At 34.6% G+C, this 19,638-nt stretch overlaps 2 protein-coding genes across 6 annotated transcripts in view; both read left to right on the top strand.

Annotated features, from left to right (window-relative positions):
• Nucleotides 1-441: 441 nt before the first annotated feature.
• Nucleotides 442-13,727, top strand: g3bp2a (G3BP stress granule assembly factor 2a). Of its 2 annotated transcripts, none has more exons than XM_082165664.1 (13): nt 442-496; nt 1,411-1,528; nt 1,620-1,701; nt 1,794-1,967; nt 3,530-3,620; nt 8,096-8,198; nt 8,374-8,560; nt 8,754-8,855; nt 8,973-9,075; nt 9,191-9,250; nt 9,401-9,526; nt 9,649-9,767; nt 11,294-13,727. In XM_082165664.1, exons 1-13 carry the CDS (start codon nt 493-495, stop codon nt 11,573-11,575), a joined length of 1,551 nt encoding a protein of 516 aa, XP_082021790.1. In that variant the 5' UTR covers nt 442-492; the 3' UTR covers nt 11,576-13,727. The 2 variants fall into 2 exon arrangements, with proteins under 2 accessions (XP_082021790.1, XP_082021791.1); XM_082165665.1 differs by lacking the exon at nt 442-496 and adding an exon at nt 503-891.
• An 860-nt stretch (nt 13,728-14,587) lies between these two features.
• The window catches only part of uso1 (USO1 vesicle transport factor), a 28,312-nt gene continuing 23,261 nt past the window's right edge, over nt 14,588-19,638 (top strand). For 2 of the 4 annotated variants that reach the window (XM_082165646.1, XM_082165648.1), the window contains exons 1-7: nt 14,588-14,831; nt 15,458-15,544; nt 17,210-17,274; nt 17,420-17,496; nt 17,761-17,772; nt 19,027-19,127; nt 19,225-19,327. In XM_082165646.1, the coding sequence (XP_082021772.1) occupies nt 14,766-14,831; nt 15,458-15,544; nt 17,210-17,274; nt 17,420-17,496; nt 17,761-17,772; nt 19,027-19,127; nt 19,225-19,327 (511 nt within the window). In that variant the 5' untranslated portion in view covers nt 14,588-14,765. The remainder of the gene's footprint in view (nt 14,832-15,457; nt 15,545-17,209; nt 17,275-17,419; nt 17,497-17,760; nt 17,773-19,026; nt 19,128-19,224; nt 19,328-19,638) is intronic. The other 2 variants (XM_082165647.1, XM_082165649.1) reach the window with 1 other exon arrangement.

The raw sequence follows: 19,638 nt of genomic DNA on the forward strand, positions 1-19,638 counted from the left end.
GAGATTTACGTGTGCGGAACGCATGAGGGGATCAGACAATATTCCTTGGAATAAACTGAGTTAAATTAGTATACTTCAGAGTAGAACCAAGACAAACAACTCCTCAGATCTGAATGTGCCTCACTGGAGTATCCTGCTTTCTGAGCCGTCAAGTGCCCCCTATTGGACGATCCATTTTAATAGTGATATTTGCAGTCTTCTCGTCTAGTCTCCTATTTCTCTCTTATGACGCTTTGTGTTTCTTTTAAAACATACCGATATAAGCGATGCGTTTCAGCTATCCTATTCAGCCACAACACCACACACAAAAGATATCAACTTCCAAATGATTTATAAATAACCCTGTATATACAGTTATTAACTAATTAAAACAACAGCCAAAAAATGGGACCGTGTCAGTGAATTTAAAAATCAAATGAGTCGGACAATTATGATTGTAACACAAGGAAATGCTACGTACGTAGTGCGTAAAATTGTCATATCCTCGATGAAATGGGTCAGTAAAGTCTTATGATGAACTCTTAAAACCCTGTTCTCATATAACCATCTAAGGCTATTTATTTAAAGACAAATCGTGTCGATTATAGCGTTGTTGACAGGGGTCGGAGGAATGCGTTGTTGGAGCGTCACAATTGTGCTGTCGAGTGTAAGAAGCTGATTGGCTGTTGCCAGTGTGACGGGGGTTCTTGTCCCAGATCGCAGGGGTTAGACAATAAGGATCCAAACAGCAGCATTTCCATTAATAACACAGCATAGATGGCATTTTTCTCTCTGTGATTTCAAGCAGCTGGCGCTGACATACACACACAACTGTTATAATTATATGATACGACTTAATAATTATTCTTATTTATTTAATCACGTAGATAAATCAAATAAATCCCAGAAAAGGTAAGTGTCTCAAATATATAAACCTTAAACCATTTCAGTTAATTTCGACCTGCTTAATTTCTCTCTAGTCTTAACAGAAATCGATCAGAGATGTTATAATATATATATATATATATATATATATATATATATATATATATATATATATATATATATATATATATTAGTTCGTATAGATTATGTTGATTGTGACATTATTGACAGATATCAGAGAGTAAAGTTGAAAGATTTCTTTGTCATTTTTTTAACGAATTGTATACAGCCCTCATGTAAGCATCATTATAATAAATTACATGAGATACATTTAAAGCATTCTTGGAATGTTAATGATAGTACAAAGGATGATAAATAAATAAAATACTCTTTAATGATTTTAGGGTTTTATTTTTTCTGTATTGTTATTATTAGTTTATGGTATCTATTGTCTTGTTTTCTAATATATTTGGACCCCGAGTCTGTAAAAAAAGTTTGATGATGATTAGCTATTACTATTAACAATATTTTTTTTCCCCTTTTCAGATTCGGACTTTTTTAGCAAAGAAATGGTGATGGAGAAGCCCAGTCCCCTGCTGGTAGGGCGGGAGTTTGTGAGACAGTATTACACACTTCTCAATAAAGCACCAGACTTTCTGCACAGGTATGCGCCATAAAAATCATCATTTCATCACTTCATATGTCATGGCATTTTTATCTGAAAATTCAAATTATTCAAAACTCGCATAATTCAGATTTTATGGACGAAACTCATCCTATGTCCATGGTGGACTGGATTCGAATGGAAAGCTTTCAGAAGCAGTCTATGGGCAAGCTGTAAGTCTTAATGTTAGTCATTTGTTTATGTATAACCTGTGAAAACATCCAAATTATAAAGATATTCACCAGCATTTTTTCCTCATCTGTAGGAGATACATAAGAAGGTAATGTCCCTGCAATTCAGTGAGTGCCACACAAAAATCCGGCATGTGGATGCCCATGCCACTTTGAGTGATGGTGTGGTTGTCCAGGTCATGGGAGAACTTTCCAATAATGGACAGCCCATGAGGAAGTTCCTACAGACATTTGTGCTGGCTCCAGAGGTGTGTATAATAATAACATGCCATATGTAGTCATCATACAATCAAATGCATTATACAGTACCCATAAAAGGTATTGACTCCTTGAAAGTTTTTCATTAAACCTCATAGGATTTTTTTGCAATTGATTACTGCAGATACATTTCTACAGATTTGTCCGAAATGTATTGCTGTAAACACCAAAGAAACATTTGTATAGGTATTCACCCCAAGTTAATATGTAGTAGGTATGCAATTATAGCATTTGTGTAGATAGATACAGATTTGCACATATGGTCACTGGAATGTTTCTTTGCAGAATAGCTCAAGCTCAATCAAGTTGATTAGAGATCATAAGTGGAACAGCCTTCATTCAAATAATACACCCACATATTCTGGACTCGGCCACACCAGGACATTAAATGTGCAGTAAGCGATTTCTGAGAAACACTGGTGATATTTTAAAATCAACACCCAAAAAAACACAGCACTACCCAAAAGAAATGCACCTCTCCATTCATTGGCCGCTACCAAAATAAAAAACACGCTATGCAACACAAGCAGTCGGTGCATCAGACAGCTCGTGCAAATATGGATAAATCAGCTGTGATTCAACAGCGACAGCATATCTTGGTTCTGTGAAATAGCAAAAACCAATGTTACTCATGTATTGAGCAGAAACAGTGTACAGTGTGCTGGAAAGCTTTTCCAGTATTAACGCAAGTCTTAGATCTGGCCAGATCGTAACCATTCTTTTTCCAATTACATTCCTCTACTTTTCCTCTTCGGCAATGTCTCACCCTTCTCTCTTTCTACTGTTTTTCTCTCCTCCCCTATCATGAGCGGATACGCCCCCTATTGCTGAAGATTGTTTTGGTGCTCGTTGGATCAGTCCAATCCACTTTGTTTTTTCTCCTGTTTACACAGCCAGGACTATGTACAAACACATTTTTTTCAGCACACAGAGAACAGGCATCTAACAAAATATTCACAAATTTTTTTATTTCAGGGTTGATTTAAATATTCTATAGCGTTTTAAAATCGCTTACTGCACCTTTAACATGATGTTGTTTCTCTGGCTTTCCAGCTCAGTGTATTCATTGTCTTCCTGGAAAAGCAATCTTGAAAAAGTGTGGTAGATATATCTGAAGGCACTGAATGGTTTATAGCCGCCTGTAACAAATAAGTTATTTTATTATTTATTATATATTATTTATTTAAGAGAATTTGTGTTTGAAAATTTACTCAAGTTTGCCAATGTAAAGAAAAGTGGTCACATATTCAATTAGTTAAGAAGCGCAACATTTATATACACCACCACATTTATAATAAAAAAAAAGCAACAAGAAACCTTTCACTGTATCATTAGACATTTAATCTGTATTTAAAAAAACAGCTTCATATACATTTCATTCATGTTTATTGTTAAGTATCTACTGTTAATTTTTCTTCATGATGCTAAGAATAAAGTTGATCTTTTGTTTGCTAGTATGGTCAGAATATTTGACATGAATTATATTTACTTCACCTGTATATCCAGTGGGTGAACTAATCTGAAAGTCTTTTTCTTTTTAAATGGTGTCTAGGGTTCTGTGGCAAATAAGTTTTATGTTCACAACGACATCTTCCGATATGAAGATGAGGTCTTTGGGGACTCTGAGGCTGAGCTTGATGAAGGTTAGTTGAGAATTAAAGATCATTACATGTATACAGTTCTTACATTACAGCATCTTTAAAAAGACCTTATGTAGCCCCGCCCCTTTTCAGCGCTGCGCTCATTGGCTCTCATTTATCAAAAGTGCGTACACCAAATTTCCAGCGTACACCTGGCGTACACCCAAAACCACGGTGACTTTGAGATTTATCAATATGGACGTTGGCGTACGGCACGCTCAAATCCTACGCCAGCTCAGGAGGTGGTGTACATGTACGCACGTTTTGAGTTAGTGTGGAAATGCGCAGAAAAAACAATTCCTAACACCACAAAACGCACTGACAAACTAAAAGATATGATATATTATGACCCACTGTAAAAAAAACAACAACATAGGGATGTTAACCGATGACCGTTTGACCGATGGTTGACCGTATCAACGTTAACCGATTAAAGTTGTAGGTAGTCGGGTAAAAAAAAAAAAAAGTGATCTCTAAATTAGGCTATTATAGACAGTGGACTGAACGCTAGTTAGCCATCTCATTCCATGATCTTTTTGTGTGAAGTGAACAAATCCCTCACACTCAATTTTTCATAACTCGCCTGTTTGTACTTAATAAACCAATAAAAACATTTGGTTTTCTGTGTCGGCTGCAAAGATTAAGTCTGACTCGCGATCTTTGCAGTAGTGAACGCGCCGGAGAGAAATAGGCACATTTCATACGGATTACATCGTTTTATTTTGTTTTGAATGGTTCTGTTTAAAAGTAGAGATTTCTGTAGATAATAGATACTTTTCAATTTTTTTGTAGGTGTGTGAGGTGAGTAGGCTACCTTATACGTTGAGTTTCGGTTCATGGATGATAGCTTAACGTTAGCTCCAGTTCAGGCGCTGGCGCCTCCGTGTTGTGATTATCTCTGCTATTTACTTTTTATTTATTAAATCCAGAAAATTGGATAATGAAACACTGATTAAAATTAAGATACAATTAATACAAAACGAAATTCGCTTTAAAGAAAGGCTTTGTGCTTTCTGTTTGAGGTCTCTGTGAAAGTTTTAAAGCATGCCGCTTTCAGAGCGGTCGCATCCGTTATGGATAACTGTCACGTAACATTGTTTTTTCCTCATAAATGCGAACACGAAAAATAAAAGACAAAAGACTTTTTAAAAAAGACAACCATCCACAACTTTATAACACTCCAGGCAAAGCATACCTCTTTTTTTTGTTCAGTAATGAAAGGCTTTCAATGACCAAAAAAGAATTCAGACTGACAAAATAATAAAAATGACATTCTTCTTCTTTTAAATAATAATAATACAAATAATAATAATAACGACATTCTTCTTCTAAATAACAATAAGCGTCATTAATAATAAAAATCATAATAATAAGAATAAGAATATTACAAATTGTCATGCAATTATATTAATGTGAATGAATGGTACTCCACATCACATCATCATCACTATTGTACACCCCAATACATGTGACGTGATACGAAATTAAATGCTAATCGTTTTAAAACACGTGCTGTAAAATAATGCATTGTGATAGGTCATTTGCTCATCCAAGTTTCTCTTCTTTGCCGTCTTCCGTGTGTCCATGGCGTAAAATGAGGGCGTGGGGGAAGCGGAGACTTGAATATATAGGGGTGTGTTATTCTAATGACGATCGTTTTCAGCCGCGGCATTTATCAAGGGCAGGTATAGCGTACACCTGGATTTCAAAGGTACGCACAGCTTCATAAATCAGGCGATGAGAGGAGTGTAAGCATAATCTTAGGCCAATATATACGCCCGTTTCTACGCAAGAATGATAAATGAGGGCCATTGTCTTTTGACTTCCGGTCTGTATTTTCACAGCGATTTTGCGTGTTTATTAATGAACGGCTCGTTTAAAATCGACTGACATTTGTTAAGTCATCTGCTTTAAACATTACAGTCCTCATGATAACTTTCGTTAACTTTACATTAAGTAAATCCACTTCAAAAGCTAATTACTCCTGGACAGCAATGCCATAGAAATATACAGAGCGACCGCAAAAACGGAAGTTAAAAGACAATATTCTAAAGATGGCGGCGCCCTCATTTCTCTGGCGCATAAGGTCTATAGCCCCTCATATCCAAAAATATTAGCGGTACATGTCTTGACTTTGGTATTTTTTCCCAATTGTTTTTGGCTAAGCTGCTCTGACTCCATTACGCTTGGAGTCATTTCCTCCACTTTTATAATCTGCTTGGCCCCCAATGATTTCCAATTGCAGCTACATTTATTATTCTTGCTCAATCTGATTCTGAACTTTATCTGCATTTAGTGAAAATTCACCTTTGTGCGCATAAATGGTCTGTGGTTATTAATATCTTGTGTAGTTTTGAGAAGGATGTGATATGTAGTTGCCTAGCAACAAGCAATTAAATTTGCAATATTCCTAACATCAGCCCTGCTACCCTATTTGAGCTTGGAACTAGAAACTTAACATTTTACATGAAAATCTCTCTCCACGTCAGGAACAAATTAGCTTCAAGTACCCATAAGTCTAACCTTGAAAATGTTTTCATTATTTTATGAATTATACATACATATTAGATCAAACCTTTGCAGATCTTCGGATGAACCGCTTGGCCAATAAATTGGAATTTTTTGTCTGTCTGGACATGGTTTTATGTGTTTTGCAAAACCAAAATAATTTTGTTTGAAATGTTTTAAAGTGTGGTGAAAGTTTATCAAGGGAAAGCTCTTTCTTTCTTTCTTTCTTTCTTTCTTTCTTTCTTTCTTTCTTTCTTTCTTTCTTTCTTTCTTTCTTTCTTTCTTTCTTTCTTTCTTTCTTTCTTTCTTTCTATCTATAGCACTGCTAAATGCAACCAAGGTTGCCCAAAGTGCTTTACATTAAAATAAAAAAGAATAAAATATAAAACATACATAGTAACAAATCACACACCACAGACACCGCATATACCACATATACAGCATTTTGCACTGATTGTAAATGGGCCAGGGATGTGGCAGAGATGCCACAATAGAGGGAGTTATAAAAATCGAGACGCGATAGACCAAAGTATGAATAACTCTTTTGAAATCTACATTAGATAAGAAAGGTTTAGTTTTTACCAGGAGACGCAGATTATAAAAACAAGCACATACCACCAAATTGATTTGCTTCTCCATTTTTAGGTTATCATCGATTTGGATGCCTAAATCTCGTACCAACGTTTTACAGTAAGGCACCAATGGGCTCGAATCTAAAAGGACATTGGTAGGGTCATTTGGCTGGCCAAACACAACGACCTCTGTTTTGTTTTCGTTTAACATTAAGAAATGTTTTGCCATCCAGTTTTTAACATCATTTAGGCAAGCTAAAAGACAATCCAAAGATTTCGTCGAGTGTCTTAGTGGTAAACACAATTGAGTGTCATCGGCGAAACAGTGGAATGATACTCCATGCTTTCTAAAAATGCCACCCAATGGGAGCAAGTACAAAGCAAAAAGTGTTGGAGAGAGTATAGACCCTTGCGGTACACCCCATGGAAGGCGTCTTTTAGTGGAGGTCGAATTTCCATAATTGACTGAAAAATATCTATCACTTACAAAGGATTGAAACCATTTCAAAACTGTACCCTTTAAACCTACTGTGTGTTCAAGGCGAGAGATAAGGATATCATGATCAATCATGTCAAAGGCTGTGCTCTAATCCAGCAACACCAGAATAACACTTGATGTTAATATACATCCCGAATGTCTTTGTGTGCTTTCTGTGTGTGTATGCGTACGCGTGTGCGTGTGTGGCCTGGTAAACCCTATGGCAAAATGTCTCCACAAAGATGGCAGTATTGGAAATCTTTGTCCTTGTGGGGAAATGTTTTAAAGCTCATGAGGAAAAATAGCTTATAAATCATATAAAATTGTGCTTTTTGAAAATGTAAAACTGCAGAAAGTTTTCTGTGATGGGTAGGTTTAGGGAATATAATATATGGTTTATAAAGTATAAAAATCATTATGTCTATGGAAAGTTCCCATTAAACATGGAAACGCAATGTGTGTGTTGTTTTCCCCCTCAAAAGTTTACTCTTAATTATTTAAAACTGCAATTTATTACAGTAGCCAGAGCAATGCACAAATTGTTGCAGCATTTTCCCTCATGCACAAAAAGTCACACTACATCTAAAAAAATAAAAATAAACACTTTAACAAGGACCTTCCTTCTATCCCAAGTGGTATATAGTTACAAACAATTTGAGATGGGTTATAACTTTGGATGGATGGCAAGGATATACTGTAAACGGTCAAGGCTGGCTTTTTATAGATGAAACTCAACCACACAATTGCAGAAGTCACCTACGAGCTTTTCACTGGTAAATTCCGATCTCTTGCAGCTGTATTATGTGAATTGGTTCCTTTAGAGCTAGAGTAATTAAGATGTTTTAAAGCAAGGGGATGGTACTTGCTCATTCAGTTCTTTTTTTCAACGATTTACCTAAACAAATGTTTTGCTGGGACAGAGTCAGAAGAAGAGACCGACGAGCCAGAAGACAGGCAGCCATCACCCGAACCCCTCCAGGACAGCCCCAGTAATGCAAACTGCTATGAACCCCATCCTGTGAGGTAACCCACATTTCACTTTGAACTTAAAATGAAAGCCTACTTGGACTATAACTGAAGAAGATTCTCAGTCCAGTATGGTACTGTTGGGTAAATATCTTGAAAATTGTAAATCGAAGCTCTGTTTGAATTTTAAGAGTTGTCTAATGGTTTTTATCCTTCTCTTTTTCACCTTCAGCTGTAACAATGGTGTGGAAGAAGCTCATGAGGAAGCAGCTATGGAACTAGATTCTGAAGTTGCCCCAGAACCCAAGATTGAGGAGCCGAAGCTCAAGGCAGAAGATAAGGTTGTAGAGGAGTTTGAGGAGAAGGCACCGTCTCCTGTTCCTATGGAATCACCACCTCACATACAAGAACCACCTAAAGTAATTTTTGATGTTTAGTGCCATTTCTAAAATGTAGGTAATTTAGGTTAAAATGTATAGGTATTTTGATCATTTGATAGTTAACGTTATTTATTTAAGAATACACAGTAAAATTAGTCTTAAAATGTCTAGTAGTATATTTTTACTAATCCTGGTAAGTCATGCTCAGGCAAAATGATCATGTCTCTGGCAGACTTCTTCTTGGGCCTCTGTGACTAGCAAAAATTTGCCTCTCTGTGGGACTGTTCCATCCTCTGGAGGTCAACCACATGTTGTTAAAGCACCAAACTCACAGGTAGCCACTTATGAATACATTCATATCTTTCTCTCTTAATTTAATGGAATGCTGTTGACCCAGCATTACTTGAACCATGTTTCATTTGCATGCTATCTTGATTTTTACTGTTATCAGCCCAGAGTTGAGACCAAGCCAGAGGTGTCGTCAGCTACAATCCGTCCACGTGACCAGCGCATCCGTGACAGACCTTCAGTAACCTCAAGAGGGCCTAGATCTGGTATGAATCTAGAATAGAATACTTATAAAGCAATGCTTCCATACAACTTTGAAATTTTTATTTAGGGATTGATGTGATTCAATTACACTATTTTTTTTAAATTATTTCTCATTAGATGGTATCTCATCTTCCGAATCTCAAACTGGGAAACCGCATTTCAGCTTTGTGAATAAAGGTAAATATGCCTTTCCATTGTGAATATGTTGTAGCTGTTTTGTTTGGGCAATGCTGCTGTTTGTTGATAAAGAAAGACTGGTGTTGTTGGCCCCTGTATACTGTAGTCATGAATGACAAAAGCTGATGAAATATCTTGGATGTTGCTTAGGAAGGGGCGAAGAGTCGAGTGAAATGGACAGCAGAAGGGTTGTCAGGTATCCAGACAGTCATCAGCTGTTTGTTGGAAATCTCCCTCATGACATTGATGAGATTGAACTCAAAGACTTCTTCATGAGTGAGTTGTTTTTTTTGTTTGTTGTTTAAATTGTCATGGTAACCATTGCATTGATCCTTGTTCTCTCATTTTTATTAATCAATCATCTTCACATTTGATTGTTCTTTGTCTCTCCAAACTAGCATTTGGAAATGTTGTTGAGTTACGAATCAACACCAAAGGCACTGGAGGAAAGATTCCCAACTTTGGCTTTGTTGTCTTTGATGATTCTGAGCCGGTGCAAAGAATTTTAGGAGTCAAAGTAAGCAAAGCTATTTGTCTTTTGGTAAATGTATTTAAAGCGTTATTTTAAAGGGATGCACTGATTTTACAATTCTGTCCGTCACAATAAGACGTATTTTATACATAATAAGATATCACAATTTCGTGTTTTGGCTGATGACCTATAAATGGTCTATATTTAACTAAATGAAACACTAAAAACTAAATGCTATAGTGAATATAGACGTCACAACATTATAATGCACTGTATATGATTTTTTTTTTATGATTAAGTGGATTTTAAGTGAGTAAAAAGGGTAAATGAGCTTGTAAATTTGTATACGTATGCCCACCCTGTCCACTGCAGTCAAGGAGGATATTATCAAAATGGTTAAATCTTGTCAATTGAATTATTGCAAAGCACCGTAAGACAGGTACTCTCCAGAATGTAAAACTCTTCGCTGGTCAAAGAAGACTACAGAGCGTCTTGTCACTAGGTTGAGCATTACCACTATATGTGACTACTTCAAAATAACTTCCAAAGTCATGGATGAGATATACACTTGTGAGGAAATTTAATTTTGCACTGCAAGGCAAGTATGAAGGATATGTCTGGATATTGACTGTAATTTTTAATACAAAGATCCCAAACAACAAGCATACAACAAAAACTTAAACAAAAAAGTAAACTTGAATTAAAGCTGCAAGCAGCAATGAAAGGGCCCTAAATATTAGAAATTACACATAACACAATGTGTAAAACTTATTGAGCAATGCTCAGACTGGCTGCTGTAATTAAACAAAAAAGGAAGAATCAAATGAAATTAGTTATTGATTATATTTTAGTCAGAGTTATTATTGTTAACTAAAACTAAAACCATTGAAAAACATTTTTTACTTGAAATAAAATAAAATAAAATAAAAAGTAGTTGCTCATTTTAATTTCAGCTAAAGTGCTTAAATTAAAAACGAAAACTTAATAAAACTATATAGACATATTCAAAACAACAATAAAAATGACAAAAAAACTAAACAAAATAACTGGAACTTGAACTGAAAATTAAAATGAAAACTATAATATAAAAGCATAAAATAAAATAAAATTCAAAATATAAACAAAACCAATAATAGTATATCAATTATACTAAAATAATACATTATACTGGTCAATGTATGCTTTATTTCCTGTAAGCTTTTTGTCTTTCTGTGTTTTTGTCTTTCTTTTTTTTTGCATTGCAAAATAAAACCTATATTCCATAATAAGCTGTCGTTTGCCTTTTATGCCAAATCATTTTGTCAGTTAAATATCTTTATAAATTTTAGCGTTTTTGACCACAACTTTTTGACATTTTTTACCACAAGTGTATATATATATATATATATATATATATATACATAAAAAGTCGATGTGATAAATGGGGGAAAAAAACCTCTTGTTTTGGCATTGCTGAATGGTACTGATAAATCGGGCATCCCTATACTTTTCTTTGTAATACATTTCTTCAGGTGTAAAGATGTGGTATTGAGAGAATATTTCATAACTGTCACATGTCATTTCGTGATTAGCCAATCATGTTCCGTGGTGAGGTACGTCTGAACGTGGAGGAGAAAAAGACGAGGGCAATGCGTGAGAGGGAAACCCGTAGTGGAGGTGGAGAAGATCGTCGGGATGCAAGACGTAGTGATCGTGGTCCAGGAGGGCCGCGTGGCATTGCCGGAAGCAGCATGATGCGAGACCGTGATGGCAGAGGCCCACCTTCACGTGTCACCACCGTACCTAAACCAGGCATAGCCTCTGGGAGGGGCACGGCTTCAAGTGAGGGCCGGTTTGCTCCTCAGAGGCGTTGAGAGGAGTTCCCCTTGTAGTTCGGATGTAGTACAATGTTCAGTTATTATGATGTTGAGAAGTCTATGTTAAAACATATACATACTTTTTATTTCCTTACTCCTTATGTTGTACACTTGGATTTTTGCCTTAGGAATGTCAGCTGTTTCATGTGAAACAGATCAACAACTGGAACAACCTAATGACTCAAAACACACGAGTCACTTTAAATTGGAATTGTGCTGCAAATCCTCTGGTTTGTCATTTATCAAATGGTAAAAATTACAAACTTGATGGGGAAACAAGTCAGGTGTATTCAGTGCCGTTTGAATTTCTTTGACATTTCGTACTAATTAACTTCCAGTTGCTATTGGTGTAAAATATGCAGATTGAAAGAATTCTTTTTTTTATATATATACTTTAATACATATTATTTCGGAAATTACACTAATCAGCTCATTAATAAGATAAATGCTACATGAAGGCGCAATTGTGAACTAACAGTATTTCATTTAATTGTATTGCACTGTCAAGAAAGAAGAAAAAGGCTTTAATTATGTGTTGGGAAAGACAGTGAGAGTGCAGACAAGATGGTGTCCTCTCTCCTATTTTCTTTATGTGTTTGTCTTTTTTTATGTACATGTTTGACAGCATTTTATGTTCTGGTTCTGCCTGAATAAGTGAATGGAGCAGCAATAGAAGCAATTGTAAAGTGTAAAGGTACCAGGATTTTTGTGTAAAGGTGTTTTGGATATATGCTGAATGTTTTTCTTAAGGCAGAGGCACTTTATCAAATTTCATTTAGTTTTTTCGCCCAGTTTTCATAACTTTAATCTCATTTTGTGACATGAGTTTCAGTTTACATCCTAGGCATTGTTCTTCTTTTTTAATTAAAACATGACAGATTTATACAGGGTACAGAGAAACATGGCTGGTGTATTTCTCACTTTCCCAAACTGAATAGTTTTGCATAAATTTTTTATTGAAATTATAATAATGAATAACATTTTAAATATCACTGATTAGAAAAACTGTTTTTCAAAATGCTTATTGTAAATCTTTTTTTCCAGACACACGTGAGCTGTAAGAGACTTCATTTTCTGAACATTTTGTACATTTGTTTTTTTCCTTCCAGTTAGTATTTAATGCCTTCACTTCAGAAGGCATATTCTTGTGCGTTTATATATATATATATATATATATATATATATATATATATATATATATATATATAATTTGATTGATATCCACATCCATTTTCACCTTGGTCGTAATGAGGAACATGTGAATGCCGTTCTTCATGAATTGGAGGAACCATAAGTACAGTATAGGCACTGTTTTCATTTTGCAGTGTTAGTCTAAAATTTGCACTGATTTTGTAAGTACAGTTTGATGTAGCGCTATTTTTGATGTTTAATGTCTTCCGTGTCAGGTAGATTGCACTATTTGCAGTATTTCTAGGACAATCTTCATCAGGGACATTGCATTTCTTTTTTTATTTGTTCATTTTTCGGGGGACAACTTGTTCTCTATAAAAAGACATTTTGGTTGCAGATGCATTTACTTTTTGAAGATTTTGGAAGAAAGTATGCCAATATGTCCTGCCTAGAGCCTTCTTTCCCCATCCACTCTACCTAGTTCTTATGTGTTCGGAGTTTGGGACCTGGGACGTTTTAATTACTGTGTAAATAAATGCCACAATGGCCTTTCTATTTGGACTTCAAGCACTGCAATCAGCCAAATACGTTAAATGTTTGGAACACAAGAGAGAATAAAGAAGACATTACACCATAGGGCTTGGTCAAATAACTGTGCTTTTCAACCCAAAATATGCATCAGACTTTGATTTGTTTTATTTGTTCATATCATTTAATCATTCTTTTAACCCTCTAATCCTAATGCGAAATATTTTCTTTGGTTTCCTTGCAGTTATTGTGACATTTATAGATGCTCTGTTTATAGATGTAGTTTATTTTGGTGGAACATGAACATGGTTTTGTATTAGCTGGTGGTTACCAAATAATTTTCTTTGGACTGCATATTTGTATGAGTAAAAAATGTTGCAACTGAGTGTTTATTTTTACTGGGATTTTTTTTGTATTTTTATTTCACTTTCATTAGATTTCAATGTGTTAAACTTGACATACAATAAACAGAAATCTGTGCAGTGCAAAATCTTGCAGCACTTGCAGTCTGTCTATTTAGACTCATTAAAGAAATAATTATCAGCATGTTTTTTTTTTTTGTAACAAATAGCAGATTTGGCAAATTTAGAAACATTAAGAAAATAAAATATTCTTTGGGGGTTACAATACATAAAATTCTGAAATGAATGAAGCAATTTTTAGAGTTCAAGTACTTCAAATATTAATATCTTTCTTGGAATTAATAATAAAAAAATGTGTTTTCTTTGAAAAATTACATTTATGATTGTAAAATTGTGCAGTGAGCAGCAATAAAATAACTATAAACGTAATGTAAAATGGGTATATTTTCAAAGGGTCACAACGACAATGTTTTGGCTGATACAGAATATATATATATATATATATATATATATTTTTATTTTTTTTTTTATTTTTTTTTTTACTAAATTAGAGGTCAATCCAAAACACTGCGATGAACACAATTTCAAAATAAGAGGATAATTGTTTCTTCAATGTGATGACAAAAGGAGCAATTGGGTGAAATACTGTCTTTAAACTACAAGTTTAGAATTTTCTGGGTCACAATTATGAATAAGTATGAAGGAACTTCACCAACTTTGTTAAGCAGAAATTTTGTGGGAAAAGACATATTTCCATCCCGTCACTAAATGTATTATTCCCAAAACGTATACAGTCAGGTAAAGCGATCTAAGGTCTTCTAGGTTTTGTATTTATTTATTTTGTATTTATTTTTTGTTTGTATGTAACATTTGAAAAGCTACCACACGCATGAAAGAATAGTCAATCAGAATGGTGTTTGACTGTAACTGTCTCTTTAAGAGACCGTCACTGACGCTGTGGTCAGCCACGTATCGCCACGTCTCTACGCATGCGCGTCCGAGTCAGTTCCGGGCTGGGTGCTGGTGTGTTGAGAGATCAACATCAGGCAGCTGCTGATTTTAATGACATTTACTTTCTGCCTGTCCTTTGGAATCTCTTGTTTAACTGACGTTTAATCTGTCTGTAGATCAACGTCTAAATATTACTACAGCGGACACATAGAAAGATGAATTTCCTCAGGGGAGTAATGGGGGGGCAACCAACAGGCCCACAGCCGACTGGAGCAGAAACAGTGAGTTTAATTAATGCAAAAACAAATAAATATATTTGAGAATGAATAAAAAATGAATACAGTTTATAAGCAGCTAAAAGCAACTGCTTATCAAGTCAACGACACTCGTTAGATAATGCTTTCAGATCAGTAGTTCATACTGTACACAGAAATATGAATATGATTAGATGTATATGAACCAGTGTTAAAAAACATTTCTAAATGAAACTTCCAAATCAGACAGTGTTTATGCTTGAACCTTGATGTAAAATATGTTCAATTACACTGTATATGATGTTTGGTTTGTTACCAATAGTCTTTGCACAGTGTTATTTTTACCATTGTGATGTTTCCAACTATATTTTCGGTAGCACTTTATTTTACAGTGTCCTTGATGCATATGTTACATGTACTTACCATAGTAATAACAGTCAGTTATGCATAATTACATGCAACTAACCCTCAACCAAATCCTATCCTAACCCTATAGTAAGTACATGTAGTTAATTAATATTACTCAGTACTTATATATATAATTACACTGTAACAATGACACCTTAAAATAAAGTGTAACCACATTTTCTGTAGGGATAATGTAGCTTCACTCTGACAAGGCATTTACCAACCGTTATTGTGTGTCTGTTCAGATTCAGAAGTTGTGTGACCGTGTGGCTTCATCCACCCTGTTGGAGGATCGAAGAGATGCTGTCCGTGCCCTTAAATCTCTGTCCAAGGTGACCAGCAATTAATGCTTGTCATGTTGATGTTTGTTATTGAGCTGTTGTAATTATACACTGCCATTTAAAAGTTTGGGGTCAGTAAGGAAAGAAATGAATGCTTTTATTCAGCAAGGATACATGCATACATTGATAAATAGTCGCAATAAAAGATTTCTGTCAAATAAAATATGTTCTATTGAACTTTCTATTCATCAGAGCATCCTGATGTAAAAAAAAAAAAAAAAAATCACTTTTAATAATTATAAATGTTACTAGAGCGTCAAATCAGCATATTAAAATGATTTCTGAAGGATCATGTGAAACTGAAAACAGGTGTAGGCTAATGGCTGCTAAAATTCAGCTTTGCCATCACAGGAATAAAAAAAATAAAAAAAACATTTTCAAATAGAAAACAGTTTTTAAATTCTAAGAATATATAATATTATTACTGTTTTAACTAGTTTTGAGCCTTGGTGAGCATAAGAGTTTTCTTTTGCAAACATTCTTATAGACTCCATACTTACTTTTGAATGACAGTATATGCTCAATAATATTGAAGCTGTATGTAATTGAGCAATAAGGTACAAGAGGTGTTGCTATATAGTGATTATAGCCACAGTTAAAAGCCGTTGTTTGCCACGGTGCTCGACAACCTCTTTATCCATGCATATATATTCAGTATAGGAGTTTTTGAGTATCTTTTTCTTATTGCTTTTAAAATATTTCTACATAAAGATTTTTCTTAAAGACCTCCTGTTTCTGACTTCACAAACTACCCTGTAACCAATCAGGTCAACGTGCCTGTGGGCTTTAGCATATCTTTACTATGCCGTGAAGCAAGGGAGTCTCAAGAGAAGCCAGGTTATCTCGTTATTTATTCTGTTGATATGAAAAATCAGGTAGATTTAGCAATATAGCGGGTGTATGATTTATATTATGACATTATGATGAACTATATGCCTTTCTCCACTGACGTTCTGAGTTCTTCAAAGCGTTTCTAAGGATGCTGATTATTAGAAGGTAGCTGTCTGAAGGCAAGATTTAAAAAAAAAATGTACAGGAAAAACTTTTATATATATGTAATATTGGTGATCAAAGATGAGTTTTAAGGGATAAAATGTTTGGCTACAGGTGGACTTTAAGCAAATGCATTAAGTGGCATCAGTCTGCTAAATATAGTCCCTACAGAATGTTACTATGCAACTAAAATAACAATCCACTATGGGAGTTGCACAGTGATATGGTGAACAGGTGTTATTTTGTGGAATATTGCGCGTTTTATAAGCCTGTACACTTTTGGCACTGTTTATAATGCATAGGTGATATTACAGTAAATAGAATATCAAACCAGAAGGAATACAGTACATGCTGTGTTCGTTTCACTGTTAAAAACATGCCTTGAAAGTGACGTGAGGTGTTTTTTTTTTTTTTTTTTTTTTTTTTTTTTTAAATACTCCTATCCCGATAAGTAAGCCATCATAAACTGATTTAAAATAGCATATTGGTGGGAGTGTTCAGAAACAGTCATTATGCAGTTCCGTTTGGTGCAGCTAATGTTGCAGAAATTTCACTTCTGTCCCAGAAGTTCAATTTAAGGGTAATTTCATCTATTTGTGACAGTATATATATACATTACTTAGTTGTTTGTTGAACATGTGTCAACTAGATTTTTAATTACAGAAATACCGTGTGGAGGTTGGAAATATGGCGATGGACCATTTGGTTCGTATTCTACAGACTGACCGGTATGTTTCACAATTTGGTCAAAAAAATATTGCATTTACCATAAAGATAGGTCTTGTTGTGTTTTGTTGATATGACGTGAAAGGGCTTTGGGTCATTTACCACACATTGTGACTGTTTAAACTTTAAAATTGTTTTTTTAAACAGGTCAGACACTGAAATCCTAGGTTACGCTTTGGACACTTTGTACAATATTGTTTGCAATGATGAAGAGGAAGAACCAGGTATGTTTAAGATATATTCTTAATTTAGTCTGGTTCAGATATGATCATGTTGGGATTTTATTCGTATTGTTTCAATGTCCATAAGCGTCTTGGGCTGATTCATGTCTTACATTCTTTGATTCCAAATGAATTATTTTCTTTAAATTGTTCTTACAAACCTTATTTCAGTCTGTTCCTAGTCTCCCTCTTGCAGTTTGTTTGATGAGCTGGGAAATATTGTATATCTGATCCTCCTCCTTTTTCTTTCCATGTTTAATCCACCAGATGAATCTGAAGGTAAAGCACTTTTTTGCGCATGATGCTGTCTAACCACTAGCCCATCCATGCTTTGAAATCCCCGTAGAAAATATCCACTGCGTTTGAGACACTCATAGAATTTCACAGTGATTTGAACCTAAACAATTTTCCTAATTCCATAATTTCCTAATTCCATGAAGCAGCAAATTTTAGATGCCTGTATTTTGGCATAATGACACTAGCAGTTTTGTTCTTCTCACAAGAGTTCCGTTAAATTAAGAAAAGTCTTAAAAAGTTGTTTAGATGTCCAAATGAAAAGATTTGTATAAATGAAAGAACCCAAATCCTGTTTATATTATAACACCTGTGCAGAATGTGCTGCTGGTCGGTGGATAAGAAAATGATCCAAAACCTTTTTATTTTATTTTTTTATTTTATCAATGCCTAATTTCTGTTAACTGACAGTTATTCATTATGCGCGATTGGTCAATCAAAGTTTGAGCTACTGCATATTTTAGTTGTTGTTAATGATAATCTTCATTATTTTCATGTAAGAGAATGAACATTGTTTACTAATAAACAATAATAATTTAACAGTTAATAACAATTTTTGAATAATAATTGGATTTAAGGTATGTTTTTTTGTTATTGTTGTTTTAAGTTTTTTAGTTAACAGTTTTTTAGGTTATGTTTAAGTTATTTACTTTTAATAAAGACACCATGAAATAAAGATACAATGTCACTTTAAAAAAAAGGAAAGATAACTGCACTCATCAAACAGTTTTTGGGTGTCCTGAATGAAAGTCTTGTCAGTATAGAACCGAGAATTGTCCTAGTATTAATAATATTTAGTGTAAAAAAAGTTTACTCTGTGTGGGAGAGTTTAAGCTTTAACTGGTGTGGGTCTTTTGTTTTATACATTTTTGGTTTGTTTTTTGTTTTTTTTGCATCACCCTTTTCACTGTCCGATTTCCTAATCTGTGGGTTGATGTGCTTTTTTCTGTCCCTCTTTGTATTAATACAGTTCTTGTCAGCAGACACATTCCACTGCTCTGCCGTCTGGAGGCTTGATAACATATGTACTGAAAATAGTTCATTTTCTGGCTCTTTGCAATTTTATTGTGATCAGATTTAGCACAAAAGTTTATTTTTCTTCTTCTTAGTATATTACTTTCCATATATTTCTATCTATCTCCCCTTTTTCTGTTTTCCCCTGCATTATCTGTTAAAATAATCAAATAGAAGTAAAGACAATAAAGAACAGGTTTCCCTGCATCACATTTTCTCTTTCAGAGGAGAACCAGCAAAAGCAGGAGGATGATTTGGGAGCTCAGTTCACTGACAAGTTTGTCCAGGAACCAGAAAATGTCACTCTGCTCCTCACACTGTTGGAGGTAAGCTTAAACTCTTATTGACATTGTTGGACGTCTTGTTGCTTTCCATATTTCCTTTCCATATTCCTGATGTTGTTTGACTGTTTCCATGCTGTAGGAGTTTGACTTTCATGTCCGATGGCCAGGTGTTAAGCTCCTAACTGCACTTTTGAAAAACCAGTGTGCGCAGGTCCAAGGTATCATCCTGGTCAGCCCAATGGGTGAGTCAAAAAAATATATTTTGCTCTTGTAATTATCTGATAGTTTAGAACAATTTGCCATTACAGATTGTTTGGTAGTCAGATTTTTTTTATCTACCCTGTTATATATTATCATATTTTACACATTTTGATAACTTTATTTGCTTTTTAACCAGCTGAGATATCAACAAAAAAAAAAAAAAAAAAAAAAAAAAGCTAATTTCAGAATCTGTTGACTCATATGACGCAAATGTGAACCAACTGACTAACACAATAAAAAATTTAAAATCCTAATGGAGTTTTAGAACCAAAGTATTTTACATTTACATTTA

This window comes from Leuciscus leuciscus (assembly GCF_965113295.1).
Source record: "Leuciscus leuciscus genome assembly, chromosome: 3".
NCBI lineage: Eukaryota > Metazoa > Chordata > Actinopteri > Cypriniformes > Leuciscidae > Leuciscus > Leuciscus leuciscus.